The sequence below is a fragment of the Schistocerca piceifrons genome, chromosome 2, assembly GCF_021461385.2.
Source record: "Schistocerca piceifrons isolate TAMUIC-IGC-003096 chromosome 2, iqSchPice1.1, whole genome shotgun sequence".
NCBI lineage: Eukaryota > Metazoa > Arthropoda > Insecta > Orthoptera > Acrididae > Schistocerca > Schistocerca piceifrons.
Genome location: NC_060139.1, coordinates 1,013,795,836 through 1,013,817,050, shown reverse-complemented (window position 1 = coordinate 1,013,817,050; position 21,215 = coordinate 1,013,795,836). Strand labels below are relative to the sequence as shown.

At 42.4% G+C, this 21,215-nt stretch overlaps 1 protein-coding gene across 1 annotated transcript in view; it reads left to right on the top strand.

Annotated features, from left to right (window-relative positions):
- Window positions 1–1,891: 1,891 nt before the first annotated feature.
- The window catches only part of LOC124776070 (trypsin-1-like), a 114,714-nt gene continuing 95,390 nt past the window's right edge, over window positions 1,892–21,215 (top strand). Inside the window, exons 1-6 of the mRNA XM_047250913.1 lie at window positions 1,892–1,940; window positions 2,031–2,129; window positions 9,795–9,928; window positions 14,653–14,744; window positions 17,726–17,838; window positions 18,034–18,233. Coding sequence (XP_047106869.1) covers window positions 1,892–1,940; window positions 2,031–2,129; window positions 9,795–9,928; window positions 14,653–14,744; window positions 17,726–17,838; window positions 18,034–18,233 — 687 coding nt within the window. The remainder of the gene's footprint in view (window positions 1,941–2,030; window positions 2,130–9,794; window positions 9,929–14,652; window positions 14,745–17,725; window positions 17,839–18,033; window positions 18,234–21,215) is intronic.

Genomic DNA, 21,215 nt, shown 5'->3' with positions numbered 1-21,215 from the left:
CCATTGGCCGCCATTTCTTCACAGCCTTCTCTGCTCTTGCGTTTCGCCCCTTCGTTTCGGCGTTTGTGGTTACGCCAGAACACTATCAAATTTATTTTCAGAAGATTCTGTGTGTGTGGATGTCTTCCAACTTGTGATTCCATTTTATACGTTATACAACAACTCATCATACGGTAACAAAGAGTGTCTTCCACGCATGACGTTTAAGTAGAATAAGTAATCGGAACTATGTCGTCTTTATTCACAGGAAATACCTCAAACAAATGTCTGTTATTAGCTGGTGAAGATGTATACAAACAAACCTGTCTGGGGAATCGTATTTGTATTTCCTTACGCTACGCTAAAAATGTGGGTGCTCTACTACAACATAACTTTTAGTATTAATTGTTATTTGCAGGGTATAGAGTTTTTATCACAGGATCACAAAGGATAACATATCCGTAATAACCCATACTTTATTTTATGAAAATAATTATACACAGCGACTATCTGAGCATACGGACGCCGTCCTGTCCAGTCCAACGTACTGTGGCGAAATGGTGCTCTAATAGCTACGAACCGTAATACGGGCATAGCGTCACTAAAATATCTAAGTACACCTTGAATTAACTTTTACCAACAACTATAACATTCTGCTAATTGCCTTTCCTCCTTTACGACTTCCATTTGGTATACGCAATTACTGCTTTTATCCAATAATTTCCCTGTGTAATTCATCTACATCATCATGTTCCTAAGAATTTCTCTTCTAACACACTTCTCTGCCTCAACACACTTCTCCGCCTCTTTACAAATGTTAATTTTTAAAAACTCTTGTAATTACTATGGAATTTTCAAAATTAAAAAAGTGTCAAAATATTATGTCATATTATTTTAATGAATGTAACAGCGGATTTGGCTGTTCCTTTAGCGAGAGGCCAGCCCGAGTGTCCGTGCGGTTCTAGGCGCTACAGTCTGGAACCGCGAGACCGCTACGGTCGCAGGTTCAAATCCTGCCTCGGGCATGGATGTGTGTCATGTCCTTAGGTTAGTTAGGTTTAAGTAGTTCTAAGTTCTAGGGTACTGTTGAGCTCTGAAAGTGAGTCCCATAGTGCTCAGAGCCATTTGAACCATTTTTTTAGCGAAAGTATTTGTGTTGGAATAGACAAAGAACTAGTGAACTCTACCGTTGTTCATACTAATTTTGACTAAACAATGTAATAGAATGTAGTCCAACATTTAGGTCTAATTTTATCCTTAGATAAATAGCTCTTTGCAGATTTTACAGATTCTATAATGGTTCGTGGTGTCTCTACTTTCGTGATTGTTTTATGGAGAAAATAAATGTCCAAAAGTAAGTATAACCGATGTGTTTTGGCACATGTACTCTTTACGTCAGTACCAGGCGAACCTAGACTCTTTGCAACAATAGGAGATGTTTCATAAGTAAAACACTTTAGTTGTTCACAAAAGTGTACTCTTATTTAATTTTTTGTCTATGGCAGCTGTCACATTCCTCGTGACTTACAGTTCCGACACTTTCAAAAGACTACCTCCACTCCCAAGTGTCTCGCTGTGTCGTTCGCACATGGTAAACTAAATACTTTTTCACCTTTGCCACGACCAGCACTCGGTTTTGATAACACAATAATTCCGAATACCTGGAAAAGATGAAGGCCTGCCGTGTGCAGTTACATCACAGAAGCGATTACCTCCGTCACCTTAACGATAAGTGGGATTACGACGCCGTTCGGAAACCGGTGTTTCCGACATTGATAAGGGTGAAGGACCACTTTTCGGAAGTGTCAAAGACAACGTACATTGGACTCTGAAGGCCGGCCGAGGCTCCCAGTGAGCTGTAGTCCTATATATAGTGGCCGAAGCGGCCAGTAAAGTCAGAGTAGCCCCCGGGATGCTGAGACAGTCGATTCTGCTGCTGGCTATCGCCGCCTGTGTGCTGGGTGAGTGGACGCACCTATCCTACCTGCGTTGCTAGTCTTCCTTCTGGCTGCCCTACCTCAGACTACTTCAGTGTGCTTGCGTGTTTGCAGGAAGGACGCTGCCAGTGCGTCGCCTACCACACAGCGGGCCAGCTCGCAGATTCGCTGTCGCCAGGGGACGCATCTACGGCGGCCACAATGCTGCCCCAGGTCAGTAATTTTATATTACAGTTTAATGGCGCGGAACTATCTTTTGCTGTGTCGGAACCAGAGTGAGCTCCAAAGATCCGAAGTAATTAAACTGTAATCAGCAAATTGCCACCTCTTCTGTGGAATTTGTATCTTTAGCTCCTGTTAACGTTGTGCTTCACTGAAGCCGAACAAAGGAGCTTGATGAGAAGTGTACAGTCTACTTGTATTATACATGACAATTTATGGGAGAGGAAATAGCAAAAACTGAGGTGCCAGAGACAGCTAAGGGCTTGGTGGAACAACTGGACGGAAATAAAAATGAGACTTTCGGTCAAACAAGAGGCCACCCTCAGATGTCTCTTCTTGATTTATGATCATTGTGCTTATTCTTGAAGCAAAAACGTCTATTAAACATGTTCCTAAAATGAATACTTTAAGAGTTATGAGCACTCCATCAGCGGAAGAGATATTCTTCGCAGTAGCGAAGATGAACTAGTGTTTATTGGTCTTAATGTATTCACTTCAGAGCACATCGCTTCGGATTTTTTCACTTATGACCAGATATTCTGTATTCTTTTCATTCGAACATAGTCCTATTCTCTCAAGGACTGTGTAACAATTTCGAAAAACTTTGATTAGTTCTGTTTTGGAATAAGTAATTAATGCTATATCATCTGCCTAGGCAAGAATTACACAAATAGAACCAACCTCTAAATCATCGCTTCTGTAAAACATTGTGAAATGGGTAGCATCTTGAGACGAGGTCATATGATGAATATTAACATAAGGAGAACGTAGGTAATTCAACGTCGTCGAATAAGATGTAAGTGACGCTGAGGGACTTAGTTTACCAGATGACAGCTTTTGTATTTGGTCAGTAGAATATCTGACAATGGAGGAAGTAGATTGGCAAGCTCAAGAAAATCGTACTTGAAAAACAGAAATGTCTTAGCACAGAATACAGATTCAAATGTTAGAAATTTGTACGCAGAGCAGCCTTACACTGAAGTGAAGTATCCACGATAAACAGTTAGGCCAACAACGGAACAGATTTTGAAATGTGGTACAAGAAAATAATTTTTAAGATTAGATGGGTGTCATCGATCGTATACCTAAGGAGATAGTACAGACTGGAACGGGAGAGAAAAAGGAAGGGTAAGGTGAAATGAGACATCGTAAGGTACACTTTAAGACAAGAGAAACGAAACACAACGAAGGAATCATCCTAATGGGATGTGTTGTACACATACAAACAAAGGACTCCCCACCCTCCTTTTTCAGAAAAACACTAGAGGATTTATTCAGAGAATGAGCTTCACAAACTGAGCAAGCCATTAATGAGTTGCCTAACCTCTGGCCCTCATTCATGTAGCTATTCGACTCTGCAATGATTGATAGACTTGTTGGATATCCTCGCCGGCCGGAGTGGCCGTGTGGTTCTAGGCGCTACAGTCTGGAACCGAGCGACCGCTACGGTCGCAGGTTCGAATCCTGTCTCGGGCATGGATGTGTGTGATGTTCTTAGGTTGGTTAGGTTTAATTAGTTCTAAGTAGTAGGTGACTGATGACCTCAGAAGTTAAGTCGCATAGTGCTCAGAACCATTTGTTGGATATCCTCCTGAAGGACAACGTGCCAAATTCTGAGCAACTGGAGCCATGGACCTTGCCGTTGGTGGGGAGGCTTGCGTGCCTCAGTGATACAGATGGCCGTACCGTAGGTGCAACCACAACGGAGGGGTATCTGTTGAGAGGCCAGACAAACGTGTGGTTCCTGAAGAGGGGCAGCAGCCTTTTCAGTAGTTTCAGGGGCAACAGTCTGGATGATTGACTGATCTGGCCTTGTAACACTAACCGAAACGGCCTTGCTGTGCTGGTACTGTGAACGGTTGAAAGCAAGGGGAAATTACAGCCGTAATTTTTCCCGAGGGCATGCAGCTTTACTTTACTATGCAGCTGGAGCGTTAAATCTTCAAAATCTCGGTCTGGTTGAAAAATCCTGCTCATAATGCTCCAAATGTTCTGAACTGGGGACAGATATGGCGTACTAGATAGCCAAGGTAAGGTTTGGCAAACAGAAAGGTAAGGAGATAAAATGTAAGACTAGGAGGGCTTGTCACGAACGGCAACAACATAGGATGTAGAATATTGTAAACGTACCTCTGCCATTTAAAGGTGCCGTGGGTGACAATCGAAGGGGCCCTGATATGAAACGAAATGTCACCCCAGACCATCACTGGGTTGTCAGGCTTTATGGCGGGCAACCCCACAGTGTCTGGGGCGTCTACAGACACACCATTGGTCGGAAATCTCATCGAATGTAGTAGAATTGTCTTCAGTGGTGAGTCCGTTCGAAATGAGCCCCGACGACCAGCGAAGATACGACTGATGACATTCCGGACAGCGACAGAGTGTGAGTCTGATGGTACGGGGTGCCATTTCAGTTCATAGCAGGACGTCATTGGTTCTCATCTGTGGCACCCATGCAGCACAGCGGTAGGTGGACGACCTTCTACGCACGTATTTCTACCCTTCATGGCAAGCCTTCATGGTCTTACATTTCTGCAAGATACTGCTCGCCCGCACAAGGAGAGAGTTTCTACTGCTAGTAGACCTTAGCCAGCAACGTCACCGCATCTCTCCGCCATTGAGAACGTTAGGAGCATTATGAGCAGTGATCTGTCAGGAGGACAGCTAACAATTGTGTCAATACATGACAAGCCGAATAACTGCTTGCATAAGGCCAGAGATGGACTAACGCGTTGTTGACTTCCTCTATTTGAGGGTCGCTAGCCGCTGAATAAATAAACCAATTTTTCTGAAACTGTAATCATTTGCTTTTTTGTAAATGTTCAACACCACTGCCGATTTTCGTCCCATTCGGGTAATTTCTTCGTGGTGCATGTTTAGGTTTGATTATACTAAGCAGGCTCAGATATACTTAGGTGTCAGCAGTAGCACAACTAGGCTTGCACAGAACAGACAATCGTGGGTGCTGTCGTGATGCCATTCTTCGGGCTAAAAACTACAACAACGACAGACGACACCGTAGACAGTACTGTTATTCCAGTCTAGCAAGAGGCGAGCGAGCTGTTTGTCAAAAAGACTAATCCACTCACTATCTTGCATTGAGATATCGTTGCCTTAATGTATGGTTCCATAGACCTTAACACAGCCGAAATAAGTAAGGACTATAGAGGTGGTTCCTTGAAGAACGTCAGATGGAACGTGATACCACTAGCATCACTTCAACTTGGTAAAAAACTACAACAGACAATCACGCAGACAGAATTGTTATTCCAATCTAGAGAGAGGGGAGGGAGCCGTTTACCACTTTTTTTATTAAATTATACGTCGTTACTTGTTTCACTAACATTATAATTAGCTTACACATTTGTCTTTTGAAGACGAATCTACTCACTCTCTTGCGTTGAGGAAGTCTGCCTTAATTGTATGGTTCCATACATCCTAACACAGCCGGTACAGGTAAAGCCTATACAGGTAGTTCATTCAAGAACTTCAGATGAAGTATGATACCGTTAGCATCATTATGATTTGGTGAAGCGACTTACGAATGTGAAGGATTTACCTTAATGTCTTCATTCATTCATTTGGAACGGTCACTGTTGATTTCTTGACCCACCATTGTCCATTAGAGTTTACGTTCCACTTACAATGATTTCTTTGTCAGATGAAAATAAAAGTTCTTTCCTTTTAAGTTTACACTTATTTACTGAAAAGAATGTAAATATACCTCATCACTGGAAATGTTGGATTTTTTGGTAGATCTGCATCAGAAAACTCTCTTTGGCTGTCAGCCAATGAAAAACTGTGCTGTGAGAGATTTGGGCAAATAAAAGTACTTTATACTTATGCATTTATTAATCAGTGTCTTTTCCATATGAAATATATTCTGGAAAATTTAGCAACAAAGATGGATTGCGCAGAAACGGTTACAACAAAAGTTTTCAGTGGGTTTCCCTTGGTTCTTGAACTGCTACTCTCCTCCTATACAGGACGTCTGAGGGGGAATGGTTAGTTTTCATGGATATGACAGAAAGGATCATTCGAAGCTAAGAAGTCGAGTAATCATGGGCAGTTTAATGCATATCTTAAAAGCTATGCACACTTCTTCTTTTTCAGTACTGTGCTCATTATTTTTCATGCTTTTGCAGGGGGTACTGTCGATAAAAACAAGAAAAATTTATCAAGTCAATGAATAGATCCTAATGTATGCACTTTGGCACCCATGATTGTTGGACATTTTGGTCATGGTTTGCTTCATGCTACATCCTCTAAAAATGTGGGAAGAAAAAGGCTTACAGTAAAAATATCAAACATGAAGAAGTGCTAATAGCTCTTAAAGTAATCATTTTAGAGCCCCTGTATACTAAACTTTTTTGCTTCCCTGAATATTGATCACTCTTCCTGGGACACCTTTTACATTCTTAGTAGGAAACACTTGTGCTCCTCTCCCAGTTATCCGTAATTTGGTTAAAAATACCTATGCTCTGTAATAGGCCAATTTCAGACAGACTAACAATTAGTTCAAATAATGAAAAAAGTATCCAGATTTATTTGGTTTTAGCGATGACGTCTGAAGACGTCGAGTTAAAATCAGAAACGGAGATAGTACTCCACGCAAGCAATGATGGTACATACGGCTATGTACGTCTCCTATGACAGTACGGAATATCAGACCACCTATATGATGGGAATGTAAAGGTCTTAGCCCAGGCAGTGAAATCTTCAGACGTAACACTTCAGAACGTAACAGTAAAATCTGGTGTCGCTCAGTGAGTGCCACTAGAGCATTACAGTCCGCGATCTACATAAATCTAGTGAATAACGTAGGAAGATCCAGATAATTCGCAACGCTACAAAAGTGTAGTGAAATGCAGTAACTGTAGACGATCGCTGCTTGATGCAGGAATTGGCTGTTGACTTTCGACATCAGTAAATGTAACACATCGAGCATAAATAAGAGGAAACGTCAGCTATTGTATCATTGAAACTCAATGTAAACATTCACACCCAATAAATACGCTCTAATACAGAAAGAACGACGCACTCCGAAGGAATTATCTGAATGGGACGAAAATCGGTAGATGTACATGTACAGACGAACAAACGGTCACAATTTCAGAAAATTTAGAAAGAAAGAGGTACACAAATTGAGCAAGTCAATAACTCGTTGGTCCACTTCTGCCCCTTTTGGAAGGAGCTATTCGGATTGGCATTGATTGACAGAGTTGCCAGCTGTTTCCTGAAGGATATCATGTCACATTCTGCTGAACTGATGCTTTAGATAGCCGAAATCCAGAGCTGCTTGGAGGAACCTGCCAATAATGCTACAAACGTTCTCAATGGGGAGAGATCCGGCAACCTTGCTGGCGAAGGTAGGATTTGGCAAGCACCAAGACCAGCAGTAGAAACTCTCGCCGCCTGCAGCCGGCGTAATCTTGTTGAAATGTGAGCCTAGGATGGCTTGCCATAAAGAGAAACAAAACTGGTCGTATAATATCTTCTACGTCCCGCTGTGCTGCAAGGATGTCGTGGGTGACCAACAAAGGTTCAAAATGGCTCTGAGCACTATGGGACTTAACATCTGTCATCAGTCTCCTAGAACTTACAACAACTTAAACCTAACTAATCTAAGGACATCACACAGATCCATGCCCGAGGCAGAATTCGAACCTGTGACCGTAGCGGTCACGCGGTTCAAGACTGAAGCGCCTAGAACCGCTCGGCCACTGCGTCCGGCACCAACAATGGGTTCTCCTATGAAAAGAAATGGGGCTCCTGACCAACAGGCCTGTTTGTTTGGTCGTAATGACGGTTGAGAGTCAAGTAAGTATGCAACCGCTGTCACACGTCTTCAGCATAGAATCTCATTAACATAAGTAGAATGTGTCTGCAGTGAGGAGTCCTCTCTACGAAATGAGCTCCAATGGCCGGCGACAATGTGTTTTAGGGGTTCCGCGGATGACAAGGGGATACAATCCAGACTGTCGCAAGCCATACGAACCAACAGCTAGGTGTGATGGTGTGATATGCTGTTTCTTTTCATAGTAGGATCCATTTGCTTGTCGCTTGCGGTACGTCGATGGCATTCGACCTACAGTTTCACTGCCCTTCATGTCAAGTCTCCTGAGCTTTCATTTCAGCAAGTTAATGCCCATCCGCAGAAGGTGAGAGTTTCTGCTTCCTGTCTTCGGGCTTGGGAAACCCTACACTTACCAGCAAGGTCGCCGGATCTCTCTCAAGCTTACAACGTTTGCAGCTTAATGGGCTCCAACTAGCTCGGGATTTTTACGTTCTAAAACGTGAATTTGGCAGGATTTGGCACGATATCCCTTAGGAGGACATCCAAAAACTCTCTCAAACAATACCACACCGAATAACTGCTTGCATAGGAGCCAGAGGTGACTTTCTCTGTTTGTGAAGCTTTTTCTCTCGAATAAATCATCCAATTTTTCTGAAATTGTAACAATTTTTTTATCTGTACATTTACATCACATTCAATGATTTTCGTCCCATTCGGATTATTCCTTCGTGGTACGTCTTCTTTTTTGTCTTTTTATTTTAGAGTATGCGTATTCTAAAATGGATCTGTAGTGTCCAGGGAGCCTGCATACTCAGCTAGCTACAGAAATAGTCAGACCAGCCGTATTAATAATCTACATTACAAAAAGAGAATTACTATACTTAACTCTTGCAATTTCACAGATATGTCGCAAAAAGGGCAAAATAGAAAACCATCAAATTTCAGTATAGACAATTCCAAATCCGTGCTACATAAAAATTACAAAAGAAGTTGCTAATCTTGAAGCTCCTATTCAACTGGACCGTCACCAGTCAGTAGCAGCGTTTATGTTGTCTTCACATTGGGGCCGCTGCTGTCGTGTTGTCGTCTTGTAGGGATGTCTCGTCAGCGTGCGATTGGCTGACTTCTTCTCACAGCCATCGCTTCTCTATCGTTCCCGACTAGCGTGCCAGTGCTTGACGTTACACCGTAATAGGATCGGTCACATTAAATTAACTGTATGAATACAGATGGCATATTGGAAGAATCCACTCTCACTGTAGTCTGTTCACAGAGGAGATAGAAAACTGTCATTCGATTGATACCTGAAAATTGTACATCAGTCTGGGTCACTTACTGGTCAGGATTGGTGAGGGAAATAAAGTCCGTCCAAAGAAGAGCAACGTGCTTCGTCACAAATTCGTTTAATAAGCGCCACGGAGATGCTCATCCAATCCCAGTGTCAGGCACTATGGCAGTGTATCACGGTATTATGGTTTACTGTTAAAATTCCGAGAACTCACGTTCCCTGAAGAATGAACAAAACGTAAGAGAGAGAGCCTAAGCGCCCTAATCATGTCAGATTGAAAAGGAATAAATAAATAAATAAGAAATTTCTGTCTGCAACACATAGGACACGAAAAGGTTGTGACGGTAAAACTGGAGAGATTCGAGTTCATGCGGCTCTTACGGATACTTACCAAAAATTGATTCTTTTTTCCTCGCACCATTCGTGATTGGCACAGGAAAGGAGAGAAGCGACAGTGGTACAAAATCCACGCTCCGCTACACACCCCAATGTGACTTGCGGAGCGTAGATGTACACGTAGATGTAGATGCAAGCGGATATGATGCGTGTAACCACTTTACCCTGTTGACAGGTGAGTTCCCGTGGCAAGTGTCCCTGCAGTGGGCACTGCTGAAGTCTCGAATGCACAACTGCGGCGGCTCCATCATCACCACGACTTCCGTCCTCACGGCAGCCCACTGCGTCGTGAAGCGCGGTCACTACATCGTGAGTACCCCCACCCAGTCGTCTGACTGCATGTCGAAGCGTACACACTTGAGTTGAAACATTTATGTTTTCACAATATGCACATTTTGCAAAATAAAGATTTGTTTTTGTTCCTCTTCATACTTCAGCATGTATAAATTAAACATTTACGAAAGATAAACAAAAGTAAGTCTTATAACTCTGGATTTTCAATCTCTGTCACTCTTGTAAAGTTTCAAGAGAGACGCTAGGTTCATTCCTTAAATGCAGATACACACGCAATATTTGTTTTGGGTTTCTCGTAACATGATTTCTGAGGTATTCGAAATGATGGAACTGCTAAAAAATATACTAATAATCTCATTCCAAGCAACATATGTTAGGAAGGCAGTATGAATTAATACATTCGATAACAAGATTGGAGAAATTATGCTCTTAAATTACGTAGAACAAATGCAACTCCCGCCAATTAATGCTTACAAGGGAACCTCCCCATCGCACCCCCCCTCAGAATTAGTTATAAGTTGGTACAGTGGATAGGCCTTGAAAAACTGAACACAGATCAATCGAGAAAACAGGAAGAAGTTGTGTGGAACTATGAAAAAATAAGCAAAATATACAAACTGAGTAGTCTATGTATAAGATAGGCAACATCCAGGCGAAGGTGAACAGACGAGCGGCGTGGTCCCGTGGTTAGCGTGTGCAGCTGCAGAACGATAGGTCCGTGGTTCAAATCTTCCCTCGGGAGAAAATTTTAATTTTTTATTTTCACACAATTATCAAAGTTCAGGCACTCACATATAATCAACTTCGCTCTCCAAGATTCCAGGACATGTTCAGATTTGCTTGGACATATGCAGGATTTGACAGTCTACACACGGAAAAATTTGAAAACGTTAAAAACATATGTTTTGACAGAGCACAGACAAAACTGTGCGACTGTGAAACTGTTGCATTCATTTGTTGCAGTTAATGTGACAAACTCTTATGTCTTCACACTTTTTTGGGAGTGATTATCACATCCACAAGAAAACCTAAATTGGGCGAGGTAGAAGAATCTTTTTACCCATTCACCAAGTGTACAAGTTAGGTGGGTCGACAACATATTCCTGTCATGTGACGCACATGCCGTCACCAGTGTCGTATAGAATACATCAGACGTGTTTTCCTGTGGAGGAATCGGTTGACCTATGACCTTGCAATCAAATGTTATCGGTTTCCAATGGACAGCCACGTCCTTTCGGCTACTAATCGCACGGTTTTGCGGTGCGGTCGCAAAACACAGACACTAAACTTATTACACTGAACAGAGACGTCAATGAACGAACGGACAGATCATAACTTTGCAAAAATAAAGAAAGTAAACATTTCACTCTAGGGAAGATTTGAGCCAAGAACCTCTCGTTCCGTGGTTGCTCACGCTAACCACGGGACCACGGCGCTCCTGAACTCGGACTCTCCTAGATGTTGCCTATCTTGCACATAGACTACTCAGTTTGTATATTTTGCTTAGTTTTTTCATAGTTCCACACAACTTCTTGCTGTTTTCTCTATTGATTTGTTTTCAGTTTTTCAAGGCCTATCCACTGTGCCAACTTATAACTAAATCTGAGGGGGGTGCGATGGGGAGGTTCCCTTGTTAGAAATTGTAATAGATGCAGAAGAATCAAATCAGAAAATTCTTAAACTCTTAAAGGTTATTTACATTCTACGTCTTTATTCACTACTTCTGCTTATTTGCAGTCCTCCGCTGTCACAGGGCTTCAAATTGTAGCGTCTAACGTGAAGGTGTGTAAAGTAACTATGTCAGTGATTGAGAAACAGCGTGGTGTTATCGAGTTCCACACGTGAAGCACTCTTTCCTTCAGCGTGACAATCCCAGACCGCATACGAGCCCTGCAACATTTACAATACTCCATATAGTAGCGAGTCGATCCCTTCCGATTTTCAACTGTTTCCAAAACTTAAAGAATACCTTTGAGGACTTCACTTTAACAGTGTTCAAGCAGTGCTAGCAGAGGCGAGTTTGTTGCCCTGTCAATATGGTCAAACACTCTCTCGTTGGGACAAATGTTTTCGCCGCCAGGAAGACTATGCTGAGAAATAAATACGTAGACATAAAGAATAAAGACGCAGAATGTTAACGTTTGTTTTATTTAGAAAGCCTTAAGAATTATCACAGAAAAATTCGGACACATTACTTTTCAGAAGAAATGCGCTATAAAGAATGAGACCAGAAAAAAACAAAGAATAAGAGAAACAGGACGCGCGCAAAGAAATAAGTATGTCAGTACTGTATTTATTGAAATAATTCCTAATTTTTGTCCAACTCAGATAACAAGTGGACAAACAGGACCAAGCGAAACGGTCCATTTTCAGCTAGTACTTTGTATTATTTGTTACATTGCTGTAAAGATATATTTCCTCCCATTATTTTTCATTCCAACGAGAGGTGCACAAGGCTGTTGTACTTAACATACATTATGCAGAGCGTTTTATTATATTGGTAAAGCAACAAAACAACACATTACTGCTTTTCAAGGAAGAGTGATCCCGTTGGAACGCATTAGGGTAGAGGTTAGTAACGTGGCTCATTCTTTACGTAAAGGAATAATGGCTTCTTCTGCGAGATTAAGCCTAATTTGTGTTTATATAATTACTATAATCCTTTGGCATGGGAAGTTTCTAATTTACGAGCGGCGTTCAATAGCTAATGGGACAAATGTTTTCTGACTGCAGGTTGATTTTTTTCATGCTTGCAACACACCATATTTTTCACCATTCTTCTTGGCTTCAAAACCCAATTTTTTAACATAATCTCCATTCAATGCCACGGCCTTACGCCATTTTACTGCTACGGCCAGTACGCCCGCATAATACCACTCTACTGCTCGGTGTCGGATCCAGCGTCTCGGTGCATTAATAACCTCCCCATCATCCACGTATTGCTACCCGCGGAGTACATCCTTCATTGGGCCACGCAGATGGAAGTCGGAAGGTGAGAGATCCGGGCTATGGAACGGATGAGGAAGAACAGCCTAATCGAGCTTTTGAAGTCCTTTCGAGTCCGCGGACTCTTGTTGTCATGAAGAAGGAAAAATTCGCTTGCATTTTTATGGTGACGAACTCACTGACGTCCTCTCCTCAATTTTGTGAGGGAAGCACAATAGATTTCAAGAGGTGATCGCTGCATCGAGGGCGAGGACGCCAAACTGAATAACCTGTTTACAGTCTACTAAGGCCGTACGCTTGCTTTGCCGATTGAAGGTGCAACTTATTACATTTTCTTCGGTGGAGACATGGTGTGGCGCCACTTCAGGAATTGCTCTTTTGGTTCCGGTTCGAAGTGATGAACCCATGATTCATCTCCTGTGACGAAGCTCGACAAGAAATTGTCTCGATGAGCCTCGCAGCGCACAATCTAATCTACACAGATGGTCCTTCATTGATTTTAACGGTTTCTGTTGGGCGGCAACGAAACCTGCGGTCACACATCTTCGAGTACCCCATCTGGTGGAGGAGCGTCTCAGCAGTACTACCAGAGACGTCCGGCTGTGCAGCGACGTGTTTGACTGTGATCCGTCGGTCTCCTCGGATGAGAGTGTCCGCACGTCCCGACATTGCAGGAGTAACAGCCACGCAGGAGATCGGACAGGATTGCCGGACCACGTTGCGATGACGTTAGACGCCTGTTCGAACGACTCACGGAGCTTTCCTTCAGTAGAACGTCTCCGTAGACATTATGCAGGCTGTTATGAGTATCTGCGATGCTCTGCTTTCCCGCCAAAAGAAATTCTAATATTTTATTGTAGGGAGCACATTGTGCTCATGTGGGAGCGATCTAGATGCTTGTAAGACAATAAACTGGTAGCCAAGTTCGCAGGAATTCTTTTTATTCCATGATTACCGGTTTCGGCGAAACTAAAGCCGCCATCATCGGGTCTTAGGACACATACAGGTCACAACATGCAAACAATGGTGATATTAATAGTTGCCTATAACACGCAGACTTTACAAAATGGTCGTAAGTAGCACACAGGCGTCCAAGAGAGATGACATTATAAGCGTTTAGTATCTCCATTACATACAAGCGCAAGCTATGTGATGGAGATACTTAACGTTTATCATGTCATCTCTCTTGGACGCCTGTGTGCTACTTACGACCATTTTGTAAAGTCTGCGTGTTATAGGCAACTATTAATATCACCATTGTTTGCCTTGATGTTGTGACCTGTATGTGTCCTAAGACCCGATGATGGTGGCTTTAGTTTCGCCGAAACCGGTAATCATGGAATAAAAAGAATTCCTGCGAACTTGGCTACCAGTATATTGTTTTACAAAAATTCAATTACAGCTCTCCGTTACAGACGTTATTTTGAAGGCTGCTTATAGCGCAGCCACCCACCAAAACTTTGTGAAACAGTAGGTGTTGAGCCGGGGATATTCCACTATGTACCACAACAAATTCGCCATTATTTCAACGGAAACTGGCCGAAAGAAACTGGCCGAGAGAAACTGGCCGAGAACAAGTACACCCACCTAAAACGTGAAATGTGAGAGCTAAATAATGCTTTACACATTTTAGTCTAATGAGAATTCATGTCGGTTTTGTCCTCTAAATTTTCCTTATAGAATAATTTAATTTTCTTTTTGTCTGATCAATAGCAACATATGTCTGTCAGAAAAAACTATACCACTGCCAAAAATTGGGATTTAGTAATAGAACGACTTATTTTCTTTTAAAGGCAGTGGCTGGTGAGCATGACTTCAGCAAAAATGAGGGGACTGAACAGGAGATCTACGTATCACAGCAGATCGCCGACAAGAGGTATCCCGGGTGAGTACCGCACTTTCTATCTCCAGTAACATTTTACCGGTGTTTACTCACTATAATGGTTTCCCTGTCGTTAAACACGAACATTGTGGACACTCTTGTGGATTACATCATAATTTTTTGTTTACTGCTGTTTTCCATTAAGAAAATTGACATTAAGATTCATCGTAAATGGCATAGGAGTTTTATTCGGTATTTGCGGCGTTCACATCCTCGTCAGACCATGTGGATTTTCTACAAAACTATACAAGTTAAACAAGAAATTTGTTTACGTAAATATCTGACCAGATATTCTTAATTCATTATGTCAAATTACATTGTTGGCGATCGGAACTCTGATCAAAGACAAATTAGAGTAATATAACATTGAATTTGGTCTTTCATAACTACATCGTGTGTCCAACAAATCCTATTACTGTCTAGTAGGGGTTACAGAGGGGCTAATTAGATAAAGCTTCTTGCATAGGGACCATGACGAAATGTACCGTTTTCCTGCTTGAAGCTGGTACATTCGGCACTTACAGGGTGGGCTGCGTGCCCAACGGACGCACTGCAGTTTATAATATGAAATGGGTGTCCTTCGTCACGTCTGAGACAACGCTACCATGAGTACTTTATATATTTCTCAGGCCATGAGCTCGTGTCGGGCGCATGGGTCTGAGCTCATTCTCTCCTCTATATTCATAGCAGCATGTATTGTTAATTGTGAAACACCCTGTATACCAGAAGGCAGACTGCCTTCTCTAGCTTTAAGACAATTTCTGACGTATCGTTTCTGGAAGACTGCAACTGGTTACTGCTGAGAGTTGTGGTTTCGTAACTGAAGGAGTGATTTTTTAATTCCTTTCCAAAAATCCTGATTTGAATTTCCTGTGCATTACCTAAAGAAGACGTAAAAATTTCTGAAACGATTTCCAAAACTTAAAACTGTAACATTTTGCAACAATGTTCTGGTGATTCGTTCACAAATATAATGACGTGAACGAATCGTTACACTTTAAGGTTTATTTCGAACGGCATCGATGCTGACTGCATTATAAAATTTGACGTGCTCAGTCTTTCTAGCCACGCGAGGTAGCCCTGTGGTTTGAGGAGCGTTGTCACGGTCCGAGCGGCTCCCCTCGTTGGAGGTTCGAGCCCTCCCTTGGGCATGGGAGTGTGTGTTGTCCATTGCGTAAATTAGTTTAAGTTAGATTAAGTAGTGTGTAGGCCTAGGGACCGATGAGCTCAGCAGTTTGGTCCCATAAAATTGTACCACAAGAAAATCTTTCTAAAAGCATTTGTTGTGTAACGACTTCAATAATAGTTATGGCTGCAACATGCTGTTGGCAGCTATTTCATTACGGGAGATAATTTCATAGGACGATCGATGTTACGGAATTTGTCTCTCGCTTTATGTTTCAGTCATCAGAAATGCTGTATATAGTACTGATGTTAACGAGGTACAGAAATAAATGCAAGTGCGAGTAACATGTACCAGGAGTCAAGTTTCAAAAACACCAACGTCCTTCAGTGTCCAAAAACGACAGTATCATTTTTGCAAAGGATCTTCAGGTGGAGTAAATATTTTAATGCAAATATGCATTATCGATCGAGCTCGATACTTGCATCATTGTCAAATACAAATGAATTAGAACATCGTTATGAAATAAAATCATAAACGTTTTACGCCTCGGATGACGAACAAGTATGTAGATTCTCTCCACACGAAAAGGTGGAACTCGATTGCGATATGTAGACAACGATTACCAGTTGACTCAGGATGTTTTTCATTTCATCTGATGCCACAGTTCTCATTTCACCACGTAAGCTGTTATTTATAGCTTTAGTTATACGATTATGACCTGAAAATCGATACTGTCGAAACCCCTTTTGTGTAAAGAGTTATTTCTAAGTAGCTCTTGGCGGCTGAAATATGGCGCTTTTCATATAGGTAACACTGCCTGCAACGTTTACACTCAGTAATTCACAGCCTTCACTGCGTACACCCACTCGTGAGTGTTGTCAAATTACCTCCTTCTCGGCCGGCCTCGGTGGTCTAGCGGTTCAGGCGCTCAGTCCGGAACCGCGCGACTACTACGGTCGCAGGTTCGAATCCTGCCTCAGGCATGGATGTGTGTGATGTCCTTAGGTTAGTTAGGTTTAAGTAGTTCTAAGTTCTAGGGGACTGATGACCTCAGATGTTTCCCATAGTGCTCAGAACCATTTGAACCATTTTTACCTCCTTCTCTGTGAGTAGTGACATTCTGGACTGCTCCGCAGGAAACCAACAGAATCGCTAAATGTCATATATAACAACTGCCGAATATTAAACGTCGCCGGCCGGGGTGGCCGAGCGGTTCTAGGCGCTACAGTCTGGAACTGCGCGACCGCTACGGTCGCAGGTTCGAATCCTGCCTTGGGCATGGATGTGTGTGATGTCCTTAGGTTAGTTAGGTTTAAGCGGTTCTAAATTCTAGGGGACTGATGACCTCACAAGTCAAGTTCCATAGTGCTCAGAGCCATTAAACGTCACATGCGATTGGTAACTTCAACCACTAGAGCCATTCTTAATCGGAATGCTATTTCCTCGAAAACGCCTTACTACAAGCTTTTCGTCTATTTTTATAATTAATATTCTTTGCCTAATCGCATTTGTCTTATTTTACTTATTGTCTACAATAATCTCATACTTCATATTCATTACAAAATTGCACAAGTTCTTGAATGAAAAACTTCGGGTTGTAAACACTTCAGTGCTCAACGACTGCCTCACAGGTTACCTAACAACTTGGCCAACATAGATACAGTAGCCTCAGAGTATGAAAGGTGCGCTTGACAATACTGGAAATGCCGAAACCGAACGGCAGTGTAGAACAATATAAAGTATTTGTTCACGTTGCACCGACTTTGCTTATAATGACACTTTAAATGTTGATGCAAAAACGTCTCTGCAGCATTGTAAAGAATGTTGAACGCTGATCAGCAAATTTCATTTCCCACAGCGGCGGTGTTGTGGCACCTCACGACATAGCCGTCTTCAAGCTGAAGTCCGCCTTCACGCTGAACTCTTGCGTTCGAATTATTCCTCTGGTCGGCGCTGGATTCACTCCCGTCGGTAAGTTACACGCTGATGCGACACTGAATTTCTGACTAGCCACTTGGATTCTATGTTGTAGGGGCATAGTTTCTACGTGGAAGTAGCTTAAAGTCGGAGCTTTGAATGTAATGTCTTCGTAGCTTGAAAGTTAGTCAGTAAACCTGAAACAGTGCTCACTCAACAAATTTTAACAGACACTCCCTGTTTCCGCAGGTGGTTCAGCTGCTGTGGTGTCTGGCTGGGGTCGCACGAGATTCGCCACGACACCGAACGTCCTGCAAACGCTCGATGTTACGATCATCGATCACAAAACGTGCAGCAAACTCGTCGACGAGCTGCAGATGGGCTCCAACCCTCTCACCGACACCATGATTTGCACGGGCCCTGTCTACGACGGAACCTCCACTTGCAACGTAACTATGTCTCCCACCTTGGTACAGATTTGGCAATGAGTCCTATTTATTGATTTAGAAACGTGATATCTAACGACAACAGTACGCAATTTCAGTGTGGTTCCCCGTGAGACTAGTTTTCTGCTCGTTGACGCAGGCATCCGACAAACTAAACGCAACTGAAAGGAACGGATTAGACGGAGTTTATGGGGATCTAATCATTCAGTCTCCTGATATCTGAGTAAATATGAGATTATTAGATGCGAGTAAGGTTGTACATTTGGAACTGAAGGGCACTATAAGCCTCCATCCGTATATAGGTGTTTGGTATGTGTAATGCCACAGAAAATGAAGAATGAAAAGACCAGATAGGCGGAGGGTATTTAACTTTATGAGGATAAGTGAGGAACTGTGTGAGGAAGAAGTAACAGTTTCTCAAGCCAGGAAAGAAGTAAGGTAATCCGTGCGCACTGCTTTTGGTATCGCGTCGATTACTAGATCTACTCTAGTCTCTATGGAGATGTGCGACCATCTCCAGCATACCTCCGAACCTCTGAAATGATTTATTGCTTCGTAGGGCCAATTATACCCGATGCAGGTCTACCGAATTTGGAGCCCTATTATTCATCTCATGATTCTTTAAGATAATATTTCAATATATAATTTCATTAATTCAGTTGAGCAACACGTATGAAACAGTATATTTTTTCCGATCGATCCAACACCAAGTTCGTCTTCAAGGATGAAACTGTTTGTGCCTTAAAATATCTCGGTGTACCAATCGTTGTCCCAATCATCCGTCCATTACTTCATAGTTTCGCAGTACCTGAGTTTCTAGGACCATCCTTCTTTGCTCGCGACCCTTTCATTTATTTCCATATATTCTTTCTTTCCTTTGTCAATTTAAGTATCATCAGAAAAGAGTTTAACAAATTTTATGTAATAGTTCCTGTTGTGACTTGGCAAGACAGCCAAGCCACTAGGAGGTGAAGCCGAAAGGCACGCGTTTAAGCTCACTTAGGCTGGCGTGAGGTCTGGAACAGTTAAAGGATTTGAGTCTAGCAAATAAAGTACGCAGCTGTTGGAAAAATTAACTTTAATCCATAATTGGTGAACATCGGTCTGACGGTACATGCATCACAAGATAAATAGCAAATGATAATGGCTCCTTGCTAGGTCGTAGCAAATGACGTAGCTGAAGGCTATGCTAACTATCGTCTCGGCAAATAAGAGCGTAATTTGTCAGTGAACCATCGCTAGCAAAGTCGGCTGTACAACTGGGGCGAGTGCTAGGAAGTCTCTCTAGACCTGCCGTGTGGCGGCGCTCGGTCTGCAATCACTGACAGTGGCGACACGCGGGTCCGACGTATACTAACGGACCGCGGCCGATTTAAAGGCTACCACCTAGCAAGTGTGGTGTCTGGCGGTGACACCACAGTTCCATATTCATCTTAGGAATGAACAGCAATGTTGTCCACTTCTGACATGTTTAACATAGTTTTAGTGGTTTTCTGTAAGTATGAGTTGAATGGTGACAATGGATACAAGAATAAAGTAAGAAAATATGTTTCCGTCTAGGCGGCTGGAGTAAACGAAAACAAGGATAAAAGCCGGTAGAAAATACTGTAGAGTGGCCTCAATGGACTAGGAGTAGGATAACATGGCAATGCGACAGTCATACCTTCGAACACCAGGTAGTGTTAAACTAGTGGAGGTGCTGTTCAATAAGGTCGGCGTTGCGTGAATACTCTGATGAAATTTGTGCCTCAATTTCATAGATGGAAGCGACGCCAAAAACTCTAGAAACGATGTACGACAGATCAAAAATACAGGAACGAAGGGAAAGAAAACAACGTAGTACGTAACAGAAGTAGACAACCAAAGATACTGCTGAGCTTAGACTTAACTTACAACATGGATAGAGGAATGTTAGTCGGTGAAAAGAATGGCAGATGGACCACGACATTTGGATAGTAGATGATGATCACCATGACATTCGTAGATGCAAGAATGAGTAGTCACATTGTGTAATATTTATAATGTCTCTGACATCAGAGTAGATCAACAGCTTCAACTCAGCGGCAGCTGAGTACGATACGTCTTAGAATTCAAACAACTGTCAACGTCTAGACTGCAGACATCTTAATCAAACCATATTAATCATAGCAGATTTCGTCGAATATTCACTCGCTTGAAGATTTTCTAGGAAAGTCTCTCTAAAAATGGACCGCTCATAAATGAAACTGCGAAGTTTCGTTGGTCACTTGCTATCGGTGCTCCTATTAAGGAATTAAGGTCTCAGGAAAGCTAATACACATTCAGGCTGAAAATCTGGCTTCCCACCACAGGCATTCGTCTCGTATACTATGCACAAAATCATTCTTCAGAGCGATGGCAACTGGTGGTGAGGAAGAAGCTGTAATCAATTACGCTCAAGAGTCAGATATACAACTTCTTTTTCCAGCCTTAGAGATGAGAAGAACTACTATACAAGGACGAATGACGATTCTATCTCGCTCATGTGTCGTATATCAACAGAAGGTGTTCTGTAAAACGTCAAAAACAACGGCAATCTGTTTACCAGCTGGTTTCTCCTCTATTAGAACTGACAACAATGCGAGCACACCTTGCGGAAAATAACTTCTCACCTGCGCGGAAATGCAATCTCGTTGTCAGTGCTGGGTGAGTCCACCCACATATGTGCTTTGTTCATTAGAACGGCTGTCTCAGTTGGTTAAGCACTGATATTTTATTCAGTACTGTAGGTAAATACCGTAGCATAAACTGTTATACGATCGTTCGCCCTCAATAGGAGTCGCTTAGAAGTGCTGCTTGTGAGTGGCTCCAGCTACTGAACTGCATCTTTCTGACAGTGCATTGGTAGCATGCAACAGAACCCCCACCACTGCCGCATTCTTCTCGAATACAATGCCATCTTGGTAGTGCGAACGAAGCTATTTTGGTTACACTGTATGCACCTTGCCTCAGTCTTTTCTTTTATTA